We start from the raw sequence: 14286 nt of genomic DNA, 5'->3' as shown, positions 1-14286 counted from the left end.
AGGAGAGTAAGGGAGTTTCTTGCGGGATAATCGGAAAGGACAGAGTGGATTGGAAGTACAAGGAATTGGTGTAGGAAAGGTAAGACAAAGTATGAGGGGGAGAAACTGATAGAGAAATAGTGTGCGGTATAAAAATACCACATTTTCACATGGATGTCAAAGTGAATGACATGCATTTGTAAATAATGGCTTATGGAATATCCCCACAGAGTAAATAAAATCTATGATATTGTGAGAAGGGAAATGAGGAGATGGCGAGTCCTACCTGGTACATGAAAATGTTTAGGGGGCTGGTTAGTGGTGGGTGTGCTTGACCGCTCCTCTTGGCCGTAATAAGGTGAACTCCTGCCACTCTCAGAGCCTGCAGCCAGCCACAGCCAATCACAGCAAAGGAAACATGAGCATGAAGGAAGGCCTCAACATAAGTCTCAGTCATGCAGATGAAAATCAAACAGCATATAATAAATTAGAAAATGACACTGGATAACTATTCCACATGTGCAATTACAAAGGTTATTTACTTGCCTTCCAATGACAGTAGTTACAGTGTCAACGCACATGTGTAAGAGTTAAATGAAATGACAGCCAAAGAGCAACCGCAGCATATGAGGTAGCCAAACTACTTTGTAGCTTATTTGTTAACATATAACCAGAGTTGGGTGTAACGCGTTACAAAGTAACACATTACTGTAATAATATTACTTTTGTCGGTAACGGAGCCCCGACACGCGTTACTTCGTTACTTACTAAAATCAGTCATAATCAAACCTCAACAAACACCTGCAAAGAACACATGCTAGGTGAAGCTAACGCACAGCTATTTGTTGTTTGTTTACAGTATATCACATAGTCTGCTCTTCTTCTCTGTTTTCCGGTTGTTGCCTGTTTTGAATGATGAATACACACTACCGCCGCCTGCTGGTAAGGACAGTTATTGCCACTCACGCACGCGCAGTTCGTACGTGCTCGGCAGAAGTCTTTGCGGTGTCTGGTTCCAGTGCAACACATGGCCAACACGCAGGAGAACACGCCGACGCAACAGCGTGAGCAGAGATAGACTGCACAAAATATACAGATAGCAGGAGACAGAGGACAGCCACGGTCAGATAGGAAAACATTCAGGATCTGGATCAGTCTTATGCGACAATGGAAACTGCACTAAAGAGAACATTTGAAACTTTAGCAGTCTGCGTGATCTGCCTGCAGGGAGGGGCGGGCCGGCCCTGCGAGTAAAGTAACGAGTAAAGTAACGAGTAAAGTAACGAGTAAAGTAACGAGTAAAGTAACGAGTTACTTTATGTAGAGAGTAACGAAGTAGTGTAATATATTACTTTTTTTTAGTAACGACCCCATCTCTGCATATAATGTATGGAAATGTCAAGCAATGTTATCTCTTTTAAAGGAATTGTTTTACATTTTGCCAAGATTTTGAGTAGGCTACAAGATTGATATTTGCCTGTTCACTAAATACTAATCTCCAACCAAAAGTCAGTTAGCTTAGCATGGCTTAAAGTTTAGAAAAAGGGGGAAACAGCTAGCCTGACTAAGTCTAGCAGTTAGCACCTGCCCCTTTAAGGCCCCTTTGTCGTTTTTTTAGCTTTTTTTTTCTTGGCCAGGACTAGTAACTCCTTGAAGTCTCCACTAGTTACCTGGCAAACTCCCAATAAAGATAAGACTTTGGAGGCGCTGATAGGTCAATATATATTTTAACTTTCGGACAAAGCCCGGCTAGCTGTTTTCCCTGTTTTCCACTCTTTATGCTAAGATAACATAGATAACATAGACTGCTGGCTGTAACTGCATACTGAATGGACAAAAATGAATGTGGTTCTGATCTTCTCACATCAACATTGGGAAAACAGAAAGGAGGCATATTCCCGAAAAATATCAATCTATTCTTTTAAACTATTTATTTTCAGCAGAATCATTCCCAAAACTTTAAAAAAAAATACTCAGTTCAGGAATGTTATTGTGCTTCAAGTGCATTTTACATTAGGTACAGCATGAATAACTTCATGTAATATACTCTTGTCATTAAACAGCCAACTAGGAGTGAACACCATTTGACTCACCAGGGTAGGCATAGTGCTGCGGAGAGCGAGGCATGATGGGTGACATGCCTTGACGACTATACGTTGGCGAGTCAATATAACCTGGACTGGAGCAACGTCTCTGCTTTATATCCAGGCTGTCGTAGTCCTGACAAGAAAAAAAAGAGACGACCTAGGAGTGAAAAAAGGGCAGGGGGCAACTGGGATACAAATGGCTAAGTGACAGGGCAAAATTACAAGGGTTCACTTGTTTAAACTTGTTTTAAGTGCTCTGACAGGAAGAATGCTTACCTGAGAATAGGGGGAGAGTGTCCCAAGTGACTGGAGAATAAGTGGAGAGAGAAGAGTTAACATTTATAGTCTAACACAGTCGGACAACAGAAACGTTGTGGAATATTGTGTATTTACAGGATCAAAAGATGATTGAAATTCAGTATGCTTTGTTTTATTCTAGATGGATAGTTGGTGGGGTTGTTTTTTATGGGATAAAGTAATGATTCAAACATCAGTTGAGGGAATAGTTTGGCATTTTAGGAAACACATTTATTCTTGTTCTGTCCAATGATAACGTGATGAGAAAAGCAAAAATAATTACAAGAAAGTGAATAAGTGCAATTCCAAAAATGTTTGACTATTTTATTCAGAATTGGTAAAATAATTGACCAAGAATGTATTTGAATTGTATGTACGTGTACTGTATGTTCTAAAATCCACCAATCTATGATTTCAAACAAATGCTACAAAATAACAACAAGTACTTCAGTGTTATCAATTTTTTCTAAATCAGATTTAAAATGAAAAACTTCCAGGATTTTACATTTAAATTGGGTTAAAAATATTTGTGTCATGATCTCAAAAAAGGGTGTCTCTTGACCAAGAATATTTAACTTGTTAAACTAACTAAGTGTTTGCTCTTAAAACATTATTACATTGTCACATGTTTACACTAAATCAAAATAATATTTTTGAGGGATTTATGAAAAAGAAAATAATGACTCCTACAAAAAAATATGACTGAGTTGTAATAAAGACAACCACTTCTCCTTCTCAAACATCGTTCTCCTTAAAACCGACCAACAATGAGACCAGTGCCATGTTTGGCCTGGAGTGTGTAGCAGCAGTACCTCCCCATAGCCGTAAGGTTCTAGCATGTCCTCAGAGGTGTATCTGTGGTAGGGCTGGTAAGAGGAGGATATGAGGTCTGGCGGTTGGACCTCGTATATGGCTCTGACCTTTGGCAGGGCAGCTAGGTCCTTATAATCTAGGAACTGATTCTTCACTCTGGCCTGGAGGGAGGACACACACAAACACCCACCACAGACAGAGACAACAGCAACAAGACCCCACGTCAACCACATGGACAATGCACAGTAACAAAGTCAAATGAAAACTCCAATGGTGACAGTGAGCTGGACATGCAGCGGTTAAAAAAAGCGCTGATGAAGCACATACAAGCGGCACATGCACGTACATGTGTGCTCCCATCAAAAGCACACATGTACGCTGCAGAAGCTTGTTGACCTTCAACAGCTCAGCATGTGTGAGAAAGAGAGCAGAGGAAGCAAAGACAGCGAGAGAGAGAGGAGACAGTATGGACTACAAGTGTGCTGACACTGCATTTCTCCCTCATCCATCACCTTAAAAAGAAAGGTCATTGATTATGAGACGGGAGCAGAGCGGGGACTCCTGCCTGCATGCAGACCACCCTCAACATGCTACAGCAATACCGCCGACATGCAGCAGCACAGGCTCTGTTCCATATCTGGCCGGAGCCTCGCTTTGTAATGGAACGGGTCCAACTATTAAATGCACAGAGTGACAACCTTCACATAAACTCGCCTCTATCTCTATGTAGTTAATATAGGAAGTAGAGGTTTGGTGATTTCCACACATCAAACAATGTTACTAATTTGGTTAAAATATGACTTGTTTTTAGATGTCAGGGCTACATTTAACCACTTTTTCTATTTTTCTATTGCCACAGGAATGACTCCTTAAACCTGGAGATGAGTTCCTATGTGTGTAGGCCAATTTCTTTAAAGAGGTTTTTGTTAGATGCCTGTTAGTCATAGAATGTGTCAGGGAATAACCCACTAGTTACTAAAAAAAGGCCCAAATTGGCTACAAGAGATTACAGAGGTTGCCGGCCACATTACATGCAAAATAGTATGCCCTTAGCTTAGTGGTGGTGACGTGAAGTTGTGTGACTTTGGTGTTGTTTGCAAGTTGTTATTTTTAAACCACAATTGACAAACATATTTCATGTCCAAAAAATCCTAAAACCTGAACACTGTACTGTCTCTTAGATGTAGTGCAGTATAAAGAAACAGAAACAGAAAAATCATAGATCTGGATATCGACATTTGACTGGTTATCTGTTTTAATACTTTTTCCTGTTTGGAAAAGAACATACTCTGCCACATCAATGACAACAGGTGTGAGGACACAGACGAGTGAACAGGCCGAAGGAGTGAGAAGCCTCTCAGCTTGGTGCTTAAACATTCCAGCCTATGGGTAGTGTTTCTGATGTACTTTTAGGGACAGGCTTGGGAGCAGTGGCAGCTTGAAGAGACAAAGATCTTCAAAGTGAGGAGCTATACTCACGCATATAACCCTGCTGGGAGAGCCTATGGAGGAGCCCGGTGGAGAGATGGAGGCCTCCGACAGGCGTCTGTGCTGTGAGGTTCAAACAGACAGAGAGTAAAAAGAGAGGGCAGAGCACGCAAAGTGAGGAAATGACAGTTTTCAATCTGTGTCAATGTCAATTTCAAACTCCATCTCACCCTGAGTCTCCTCTCGGCCCTCGCTGCCTGCTTGCATAATGGGTGCCACACCTCACAACCTGGAGAAGAGCGAGAGAAGAAGAAAGATTGGCACGGGGTGTTCCCACATGTCACCGGCAAGCACTCTACTTTGTATTGGCATCACTTTTCACCTGTCAGGTACATTTCCTCTCCCTCTTTGAACATCAGGTTACAGCGGGAGCATCGGGCGCAGGTTGGATGGTAGTGCTTCCCCCCCGCCTGTGAGGAGAAGAGGCGTGACGGAACATAAATTATCATTATAAAGAGGTTCACAGAGGTGACGGCTGATCTGCGAATGAGCAGGTCATTATCTCCATATGTTTTCCCCTGTATATCACCTGACCACCAATGGCCTCATAATGTACCGGGACCTCATTGCATAGCCTGTGGTTGTTCATCACATGATAGCCACCCCCCATTCTACATAATTAGATCCCTGTAGGTCAGTCACATGAAGAAAAGTGTGTGTACAGAGGGAAGTAGGTGGCCATGTAAGTGAAGGACATAGCGTGCGATACATGCCCTTGGACGTTCAGAGCACCCCGAGGGAACACATGCAAACAGGTGAAGTGGACACATGAAATGATGCAGTATGATGTCACCGCTCCTGGCTTCGTCCATTAATCCCAGGTTCACGGTCCTTATGTTTCTCACATGTGTCTCTGCGGGGCTGGGGGCTGAGGCGTGGCCCCCTCACCTCTGCCTCCCTGACACACTATTAGAGGATTTCTATTTTTAGAAGCAGGGGTCTGTGTCCAGGAGACGGTTTCATCCGAACACACCTATGATGTGTGTCATTTCATCCCGCATCGACTTTCCCCGCTTTCTATTAAACTGATCGTCTCTAAGATGCCTTTTAACCAATCCCTGCTCTCCTCATTTGTCTCAGGTTACTCTGAAAGGAAAGACGCGAGAGGATGCAGCATTTTCGTCCCGTGCTTTCCGAGCAACTGAGCGTTTACAGTCTGTGGTCATATGGTATCAGTTTAACAACCGCTGTTAGCATTTCTAATGAGGCCCACATTCTCTCCAGTGGCATTAATAGGCTGCTATATATATATATATGTGTGTATATATATATATATATATATATATGTATATATATATATATATATATATATATTGGCAAGCTAAAGACAGAGGAAGCAAGGAGGAGGAATGGATTGAAACTAAAGAAAGGAGGTTTTATGCTTCTCTTTCCTTCTGCTTCCTGTCTATACTTCTCCCTGTCTCCATCTATTCTAAACTCATTAGACTAACAACCACTGCCTCTGGAAAGTTGGACTGAAGCGAGGCTCTTTGGAACAAGGCTAACCGTCAACATAGCGACAAACACAGACGGATAAGCCTGGTTTTCAATTTATGAGAGAAATCTGTACGGACAACTGCATACTGACTTTGAAATGATTCTACAGATATGAATTAGTGGCTTCTGAGCAAGGTAATGTTTGTCAACAAAAATTATAATGACCGAAAATCGTTGAGTTCTTTGAATAAAAAACAGAGAAAAATGTTTTTGAAAACACAACTTTTCTTTGGTAACTAATTAAAACAAAAGAATAAGATGCACAAATGGAGAAATCAACTAAATGCGATTTCGACGAAAAGATTTTTGGTCGAGCCAAAGTGCTGTACATATAATAAAAATAGCCTACAGTGGAGACACTTTACAGCAAATACAACAGCACAGATAGTTCAGAATATCAGTATGAGAAAAACGACACCCTCTATCCTTAGACCCTCACATCGTACAAGGAAACACTTCCAGAGAAAACCCACAGTTTAAAGGGAACATGGGAGAAACCTCAGGGAGAGCAACAGAGGAGGGATCCCTCTCCCAGGACGGACAGACGTGCAATAGATGCCGTGTGTAAATCGAAGAGATAATACATTTTACAGCATATAGACTGAATGTTAGGAAATGCATGTGTCTGTAATAAGAAGATGAATCCACGAGGATGTCATCAGGGAAGCAGCATGACGAGACCCAAGGCAGGACCGCAGAGACAGGTTCAGCCACGACCCGAAGTCCACGACTTAATCCAGAACTCAGGATAGAGGATCCAAGACACAGGACTACAGCAAGAGGATCAGCCTCTGAGTTAGACTCAGAGACAAGTTTTTGCTGTTATTAATGTATCAACCATGTCTCAAAGTTTGCTCCGATACATTCTCACATATGGAGACATTCTTTTGCAAGGTTAAAATATGTAGTTATTGTTTTCTCTATGACAAAAACTAGATCCAAACTAAATAAAAATTACTTACATTATTTGACTTAAAGGTGGGATAGGTACGTTTGAGAAACCGGCTCGAGATACACTTTTTGTTATATTCCATGGAATGCTCTTAACATCCCGATAGCAAAGAATATCTTAAGTGCTTCTGTGGAAGCCGTAGTACTGTAAAAAGCACGACCAATCATTTTAGCCGGCCCGGTTAAAGAAACTGGATGGCCTACCTGCCTGTCAGCTTTCCATCTGTGCACAAACTTACAGTATCTCGTGCCCTCATTGGTCATGTGCGCGTTCGTGTGTGTTGGAGGAGGGGCTCTGTAAGGAAGTGGCAGATTTTTTCCAGTTGTGTATTTTCAAATTCTAGCGCACTCGAGCTGGTTTCTCCAAAATTACCTACCCCACCTTTAAGCTGATTATATTAAAGATTACGACTTTTTTTAGTCACGTGCCAAAATGAGCACAGCATCTGCGAAAGCGACCATATGGAATTTATGCTATTCCCATCCTAAATGAAACGTGAATGTTTCTGGAGCTAGTGTTCCAGACACATGACTTCCTGTGAGTTGAATCAGGAGCAAATCATTATGATATCAAAATTTGACGGGAGGAAATAATTGAGCGTCATGTGTCGAGACGGAAAACAGAGAGAGAGAGGGGGACTCAAAGATCAAGGCTGACATGTTGCCATGTCTATAAATAGCCCAGAGAGTGACAGTCAGGAACAAAACCCTTTAAACCAGCCATTCTGACAAGGGAAGGAGCACAGGGACCAGGCCCCAGTGTGTGTGTGTGTGTGTGTGTGTGTGTGTGTGTGTGTGTGTGTGTGTGTGTGTGTGTGTGTGTGTGTGTGTGTGTGTGTGTGTGTGTGTGTGTGTGTGTGTGTGTGTGTGTGTGTGTGTGTCCAACAAAGTTTAACCTCGGGTCCCGACAGAAAATAACTATTCTCCAGAGACTCTTCTGAAACATTTAACATTTCATTATTTCTAAACCTTCTCCCCTCATTATGTCCCCTTCACTTCAACCTCCCCTCTGCCCACCTGACTGTAGCTGCTCCTCTCCTCTCTTCACCGCATTCACTTCATGCGTCTGTCCTCCTTCCATCTTTTCCCTTCACTCTTGTTTCCTGTAAAACCCTCTTCTGAGTGTGTTGCTTCCTGTTGGTGCAGGTAGGCCTGTGATCTGCTCAACTGTGCTTCTATAAGGTATAACAAGTGGATGTACACCGAATGATTGTCCACTAACGCGCTGCGGCTGAATATCTTTTGGTTTTAGTGAAACAGCACAACATTTTTATCACCCGCCAATCTTAAGTCGCTCTCCCCCTGAAGCACAGCGGGGCTTAAACAGAGGCGAGGATCAAATGTGACTGCTCGACTTTGATAACGCTTATTACCCTCAGTCACCAGAGTCATCTCTCAATTTAGATTTCTGAATTACGGACAATCTCTGTGTGGCTTAAAGCTGTGTCATGTTTGTATCTGGTTCTCGTTCTCACCTCCAGAACTCTTCCACTGATGTATCTGCTGCAGGTCTCACATTTCACCCCGTACTGGGCGTGGTAGTCTGCCTCACAGTATGGCACTCCATCCCTGCAACATAGAGAATCAAAACCACTACTGTAGCAATTGTGAGTCATGAGAATCACATACTTTGAAATCCCTTCACACACTCACTTGCTGATGTACTCTCCGGTGAGGACCATGTTGCAGGTGCGACATCTGAAGCAGCTGACGTGCCACTGCTTCTCCAGCGCCAGGAGAGACTGACCCTGCTTGATCTCTGCTCCACACCCGGCACAGTCTGCAGTAAGAAAGGGTGTGAACGAATAATGGGAAAGGAGACAGGAAGAGGAAATGATTCAGACCAAGAGATGAAGTAGAGAAGGGTAAACAGGGAGAGCAGTAGCTGAGACAAAGTGAGCCAAGGTGTAATTGCACATCTTTAAACACCCACTGTGCTCATGAGTGTAGTTTTCCAGCCCTTTGGCACATACACCTCCTTAATCAATAGCCGTACTAATGCGGGATATTGCAGAGCTGCGAGGCTTGTTCTCTCAGCTGTGAGCATCGTTAAACATGATTGAACGCAGGCAGGAAGCAAACATCACTGGAACAGCCTCAGGGAGAAAAGTGTTGCTGAAGACCCCGTCACATGAGACATGTATGAATCCCTCTCTGTTGCTCAAACAAACACTCACTGTATTCAAGATGTACAATTCCACTTAGAATTCCGATTCACATGGATGCCCCCAGCAGGCGTTATTGACCACCACTAACGGGGCAAGAAAGCCGCGGGACAAAATGATGCATGGCTGCAGAGTGACAAAATGCTGAAATAAGGTCAGTGCTCCATTTGTTTCCATTTGCAAGACGCCTGGCCTGGGTTAACCTTATCTGACCCAGGCTGCTGCCCCTTCAGGGAGGCCTGCGGTCACAGGGGACTGCTGTCAGCCAAGACAAAGTGTGTTTTGCAGTAAAGAACTGCAGTGTATTGACTCGGGTTTCTGCAGTCCAGATAAATCTTAACTGTCATTTGGGGTGAGTGCTGAGTCTATAGTGCGAGGATCCCAGACTGTGACCGGGCACAACTGATACTGATTCTCTTTTTAGCAAACAAATGAAACTGGTATTAGAATGTCTGAACAACTTGTAACAGAGCTTGTGACAAGAAATAGTTTGAAAAATAAATATATGACTAATTGGGGCATGTTCAACCTGTTGTTTTAACTGGACATCAATGAGTTGGATCTGTCAGTTCAATGTAAAGCCATAGCTAGCAGGAGGTTAGCTTAGCTTATACAGACAGGAAACAGCTAGCGCGGGACTTTTTGAAGTAAACAAAACAAAAAACTGTGATCTGGAGCTATGTCAACATAACTATTAACAATTAACTTAATTGTTGGTATTACACCAGCATACAAACCTCCGTTAAACTAACTTACTGTTGTTTTAACAGCTGATGTTTGTGTGGATTAATCAAGCATTCGTATATTGAGCTTTACCTTTGTTACTGTTTGACAGAACTGGTTCTCCCCACTCTGAAGGCTAATCCAACCACGTCTTAAATCCTTTGTCCAATGGATTTGTCGTTTTGATATTCATATGTGTGTATTTGTTTAGTTTGAAAAGGAAATGCTGCTTCGTTTCATTTCATTTCAAACCTTTATTTAATTAGATTGGTCCCTTGGGATCATAGATCTCCTTTTCAAGGGAGACCTGCAGCATATAGGTTCCACATGAAACATAAAACAAATACTTTTGGTTCCCTTCCCTGGTACCCTTGGTTCATTTTGAAGTCACGTTCTTAGGGTGGGATATTTGCGAGCCCGGATCTTTCCAACACAAATCGAAGACTAATTATGTTTCAGTGGCTTATTTTCTTTCAAAATTACTAATTTGTCCGACGGCATGTTCTCCCAAAAACCAAAAATCTCCCGCTGAGTTCTTATTGCCATTCTTTGCAACTTGTTTTATTGGTTTAGCCGAAAACACTGTACTTTCTATCATACTGTATTATCTACAGTCTTTTTCGAGCCTTTACGCCGGAAATAATAATTTGTGCAGGCTAAATGGATTTCTGACTCTTTTGCACAAGGAGCATATATTTGCATCCTTAACAATCTAAATTACACAGGGAACAGGCTGTTACAGCCAGTGCATTAAACAAAGTGTCTGCACTCTGTGTCCCGTCTCACTCACTGCCTCCTCATAAGACAGAGTGATGAACACGTACCTGGGGAGCCGTTTGGATTTTATCCTCCTGAATGGAGCGATCTGGGGAGGACAGTTACTCACTGATTCTCACCATCTGTTATCGCTGCACAGCCAGTGAGCGGCAGCCTGCTCTCAGTGTGCCACACTTAACAAATGATTCACGGTCAGTCACTGTTGCTCTGTTGACGGATCAAAATCTGTTATTTTCTAACTTTATTCTGAAAGGGTGAGGGCTCTTCCATATACATCTGTCTCACACACAGTGATGGAAGAAGTATTTAGATCGTTCAATCAAGTAAAAGTATCAATAGCATTATGTAAAGTCCTGCATTCAAAAAATTTCTTAAGAACAAAATAATAGCATTTACTTAAGTTCTAAGAAGTGCTCAATGTGCACATTGGCACATTTTTAAATAATATTTGCTACAATATTTAATTATAATTATTGAGTCATCAATGTGTTCATCACTTTAATGTTTCAACTGGTAAAGGAGGAGCATTGTTATACTCTATATAATGCTGGGTAGTCTGTCAGCTTTTTTTCTCTTAAACTATACCTAAAACAATAAATTATCATTTGTTGTTGATTATACTTGTATTATTAATCTTTAAAGAAACTAAAGCTGTCAGAAAATGTAGTAGAGTCAAAACATTTCCCACAGAGATGTAGTAAAGTAGAAGTTTAAATAAGTAGAGAATGGAAATACTTAAGTAAAGAACCTCAATATTGTACTTTAGCTCAATACTCTGGTAAATGCACTTTGGTAAGTTACTGTCCACCACTGCTCATACAGGATATTCTGCTCATTATAATCCTGCAGGGTCATGTGACCTGATAAACACTGATTATTTTAAAACCCTCTAGTCCCTGCATGTTTGGTGTTGACGGCAATAAATGAATAATGTGTCTGTTTGTGTATCATGACTCTCAGCTGGCGGATCAGCGCGACAGGTCGGGCCACTGATTTGACAGACACTTGATTAGCTAAATGAGCTAAATGTGCCTGGTGGACACATCGCATTAGACTCAGCGCCCTGTAGCACATGGTGGATGCTCGACTCACGGCTGGGCCCATGGATCTTGATTGGTTCATTTGGCTTGCCGAGTGTTCGGGAGCACTGCTGGCACACGCAGTCCTTTCCACTGAACGTCACTCTGTCTCCAATGGGGAAGGGTTTACTGAGGAGGGAAGGAAAACATAGAAGGAGAGAATTAGAAAACAATGGGAGATACAAAAAAGGCCTGCAGTGTTTACATTACACCCAGGTGAACACAGGGGAAATAACAAATGGGTGCCGGCAGGAACATGATTGGGTGACAGACAGGCTATAATCCGGCTGACACGAGCCAAATGCAGTCTGACACCGTCTATGAACCTGACAGTCGAGGCGACGGGTTAATGGGACGTTGATCGTTGCAGGAGCACCTGGCTGCTCTGTGATTAAAGAAGCGATAATGTGACGCTGCCACAGGCTTCTTAAAGGAAACTAGCTCTGTCAGTGACAATGAAAAGTTATTAGGGAGACTGCGGATGTGCGTACTGATCCTAACAACCTCTTTCCCTCTCAGTCTGTCCGCCCTGTTTGCCTACACAGCTGGTGTCACCGGGTCACGGATCTCTTCACCGCTTTAACACTAAGATTAAAGTAAATACACGCAGAGGATGACAGCGAAACAGTGCCGAAAAATGTAATCAACCACATTGTTTTGGCTCCCTACCCTCTTCTGTAGCATTTTCTTTGACAGATTGATTTCTTTATGACTGGGGAAGATGTGAGAGTGAATGGGGAGCTAAAAGGCTTAGGGAAGGCTGTTTAAAAACACATAGACTGCAGTAATCCTTTTACTACCCCGCCGAGGCCTGGAGCCGGAGCCAAGGCCCAGAGGGAGGCTGGAGTCTCCAGCAGAGCTCGCAGTCAGCACACAGGAGTGAAGAGCATCCATGTACGCACTTAGAGATGTACAGAGGCAGGCATGTTGAAGGCTGGTGCAATGTATACATGCGGGGGTCAGAGCCCTGGAAAGTGAGTTTCTACAGGGAGCTGTTTTACAATTGTGACTGTCTAAACATGGGTGCGTGTGGATGGAGATGGCACATGCATTATTCTTGGTTTGCTCCTTTGTGCTTTTATATTATTCAAAGAAGGACAGCCTGCAGGCAAAGGATGGAGAACTGAGCAGAACAGAGACGTTTCATCACACACATTATTCAACAAAAGCCACTGGTACATATTGAAAGGGACACAAGTCAACTTCAGCCTTCATTTGATGCCAATGTTAACCAGCTGTTTGTAAAGTCAGATATTTTTTAATTTGTTGGAGAAAGCTAGAGAAGTCTTTATATCTGCGTCCAAGCATGGCAAGCTACATCTTGTGCCCAACCAAGAGATGCCAGTCTATAGTCCAATGAAAGGTAATGCTGGATTAGTAAGTCTGCTTTTGACCTTGTCCGTACCTGTATGTTCCTCCCACTCCCTCAAGACATTCTTGCCTTGTCAGCCTTTCTCTTCGCTTTAAAAATGTATTCCGTTCATATTTAATGCATGTTTTTTTTTTGGCCACAGAAGCAAAGCTATTTCGAGATGTAGCGACATGCCCTCTGGCTTTGATCATCACCGTTTTCCTTAAAAAAAACATCAGCAAAGTAACTTGCAATCTCCCTCTCCGTCATGAGAGCGGATGACAAAGGGATGATGATGAGGACATGAAGGAAGATGATTAGGATGTGGACGATGATAAAAAGTGGGGAAATGAGGAGGAGGAGGAGGAGGAGGAGGAGGAGGAGGAGGAGGAGGAGGAGGAGGAGGAGGAGGAGGAGGAGGAGGAGGAGGAGGAGGAGGAGGAGGAGGAGGAGATAAAGAGACCATATCGGAGAAGTTGCAGGCGGTACACGAAGGAATTGTGAGCGATGAGACAGAGGGCAGACGGGCGGGAAAGAAGAGATTCGGCCCTTGGCTTCTTGCTGTCTCTTCCAGTTGACTCTATACTGACACACACTGACACACACACACACACACACACACACACACACACACACACACACACACACACACACACACACACACACACACACACACACACACACACACACACACACACACACACACACACACACACACACACACACACACACACACACACACACCCCTGCCAGGACTGCTCCACTGACTGTCTTCGGCCAGTTGGCGTCACTTCTTTTTTTGCCCACGGCTGCTGGGCATGTTTATCAGCCAATGTCAACTGGACACAAGACAACAGACCAACACTAAGGGAAGTCGGGGAGATCGCTCTTATGTAAACCTCACAATACATCGAAACGGATGGGGAGGGAGGAAAAATAGAGCAAAGCAAACAGTGAGATTAAGGGACTTTTAAGAATGTAACATGAAAGAGAAAGAGAGACAAAAAGAGTGAAATGATAAGATATAACGAGGAGCGGAGCCAGCAGGGATGCTGACTCGTACTTCGTTCAGGAGGAGC

General features: G+C 43.0%; 1 protein-coding gene across 1 annotated transcript in view; it reads right to left on the bottom strand.

Moving 5' to 3' along the window:
• ablim3 (actin binding LIM protein family, member 3) overlaps positions 1-14286 on the bottom strand; it is a 46970-nt gene that overhangs the window by 11775 nt on the left and 20909 nt on the right. Inside the window, exons 4-13 of the mRNA XM_071204533.1 lie at positions 11870-11985; positions 8766-8892; positions 8588-8681; positions 4987-5074; positions 4835-4893; positions 4656-4727; positions 3176-3337; positions 2343-2372; positions 2073-2199; positions 266-361 (exon numbers count right to left, since the gene is read on the bottom strand). Coding sequence (XP_071060634.1) covers positions 266-361; positions 2073-2199; positions 2343-2372; positions 3176-3337; positions 4656-4727; positions 4835-4893; positions 4987-5074; positions 8588-8681; positions 8766-8892; positions 11870-11985 — 971 coding nt within the window. The remainder of the gene's footprint in view (positions 1-265; positions 362-2072; positions 2200-2342; positions 2373-3175; positions 3338-4655; positions 4728-4834; positions 4894-4986; positions 5075-8587; positions 8682-8765; positions 8893-11869; positions 11986-14286) is intronic.

The sequence above is a fragment of the Pseudochaenichthys georgianus genome, chromosome 10, assembly GCF_902827115.2.
Source record: "Pseudochaenichthys georgianus chromosome 10, fPseGeo1.2, whole genome shotgun sequence".
NCBI classification, from domain to species: Eukaryota; Metazoa; Chordata; class Actinopteri; order Perciformes; family Channichthyidae; genus Pseudochaenichthys; species Pseudochaenichthys georgianus.
This window is presented reverse-complemented; position numbering and strand designations above follow the sequence as displayed.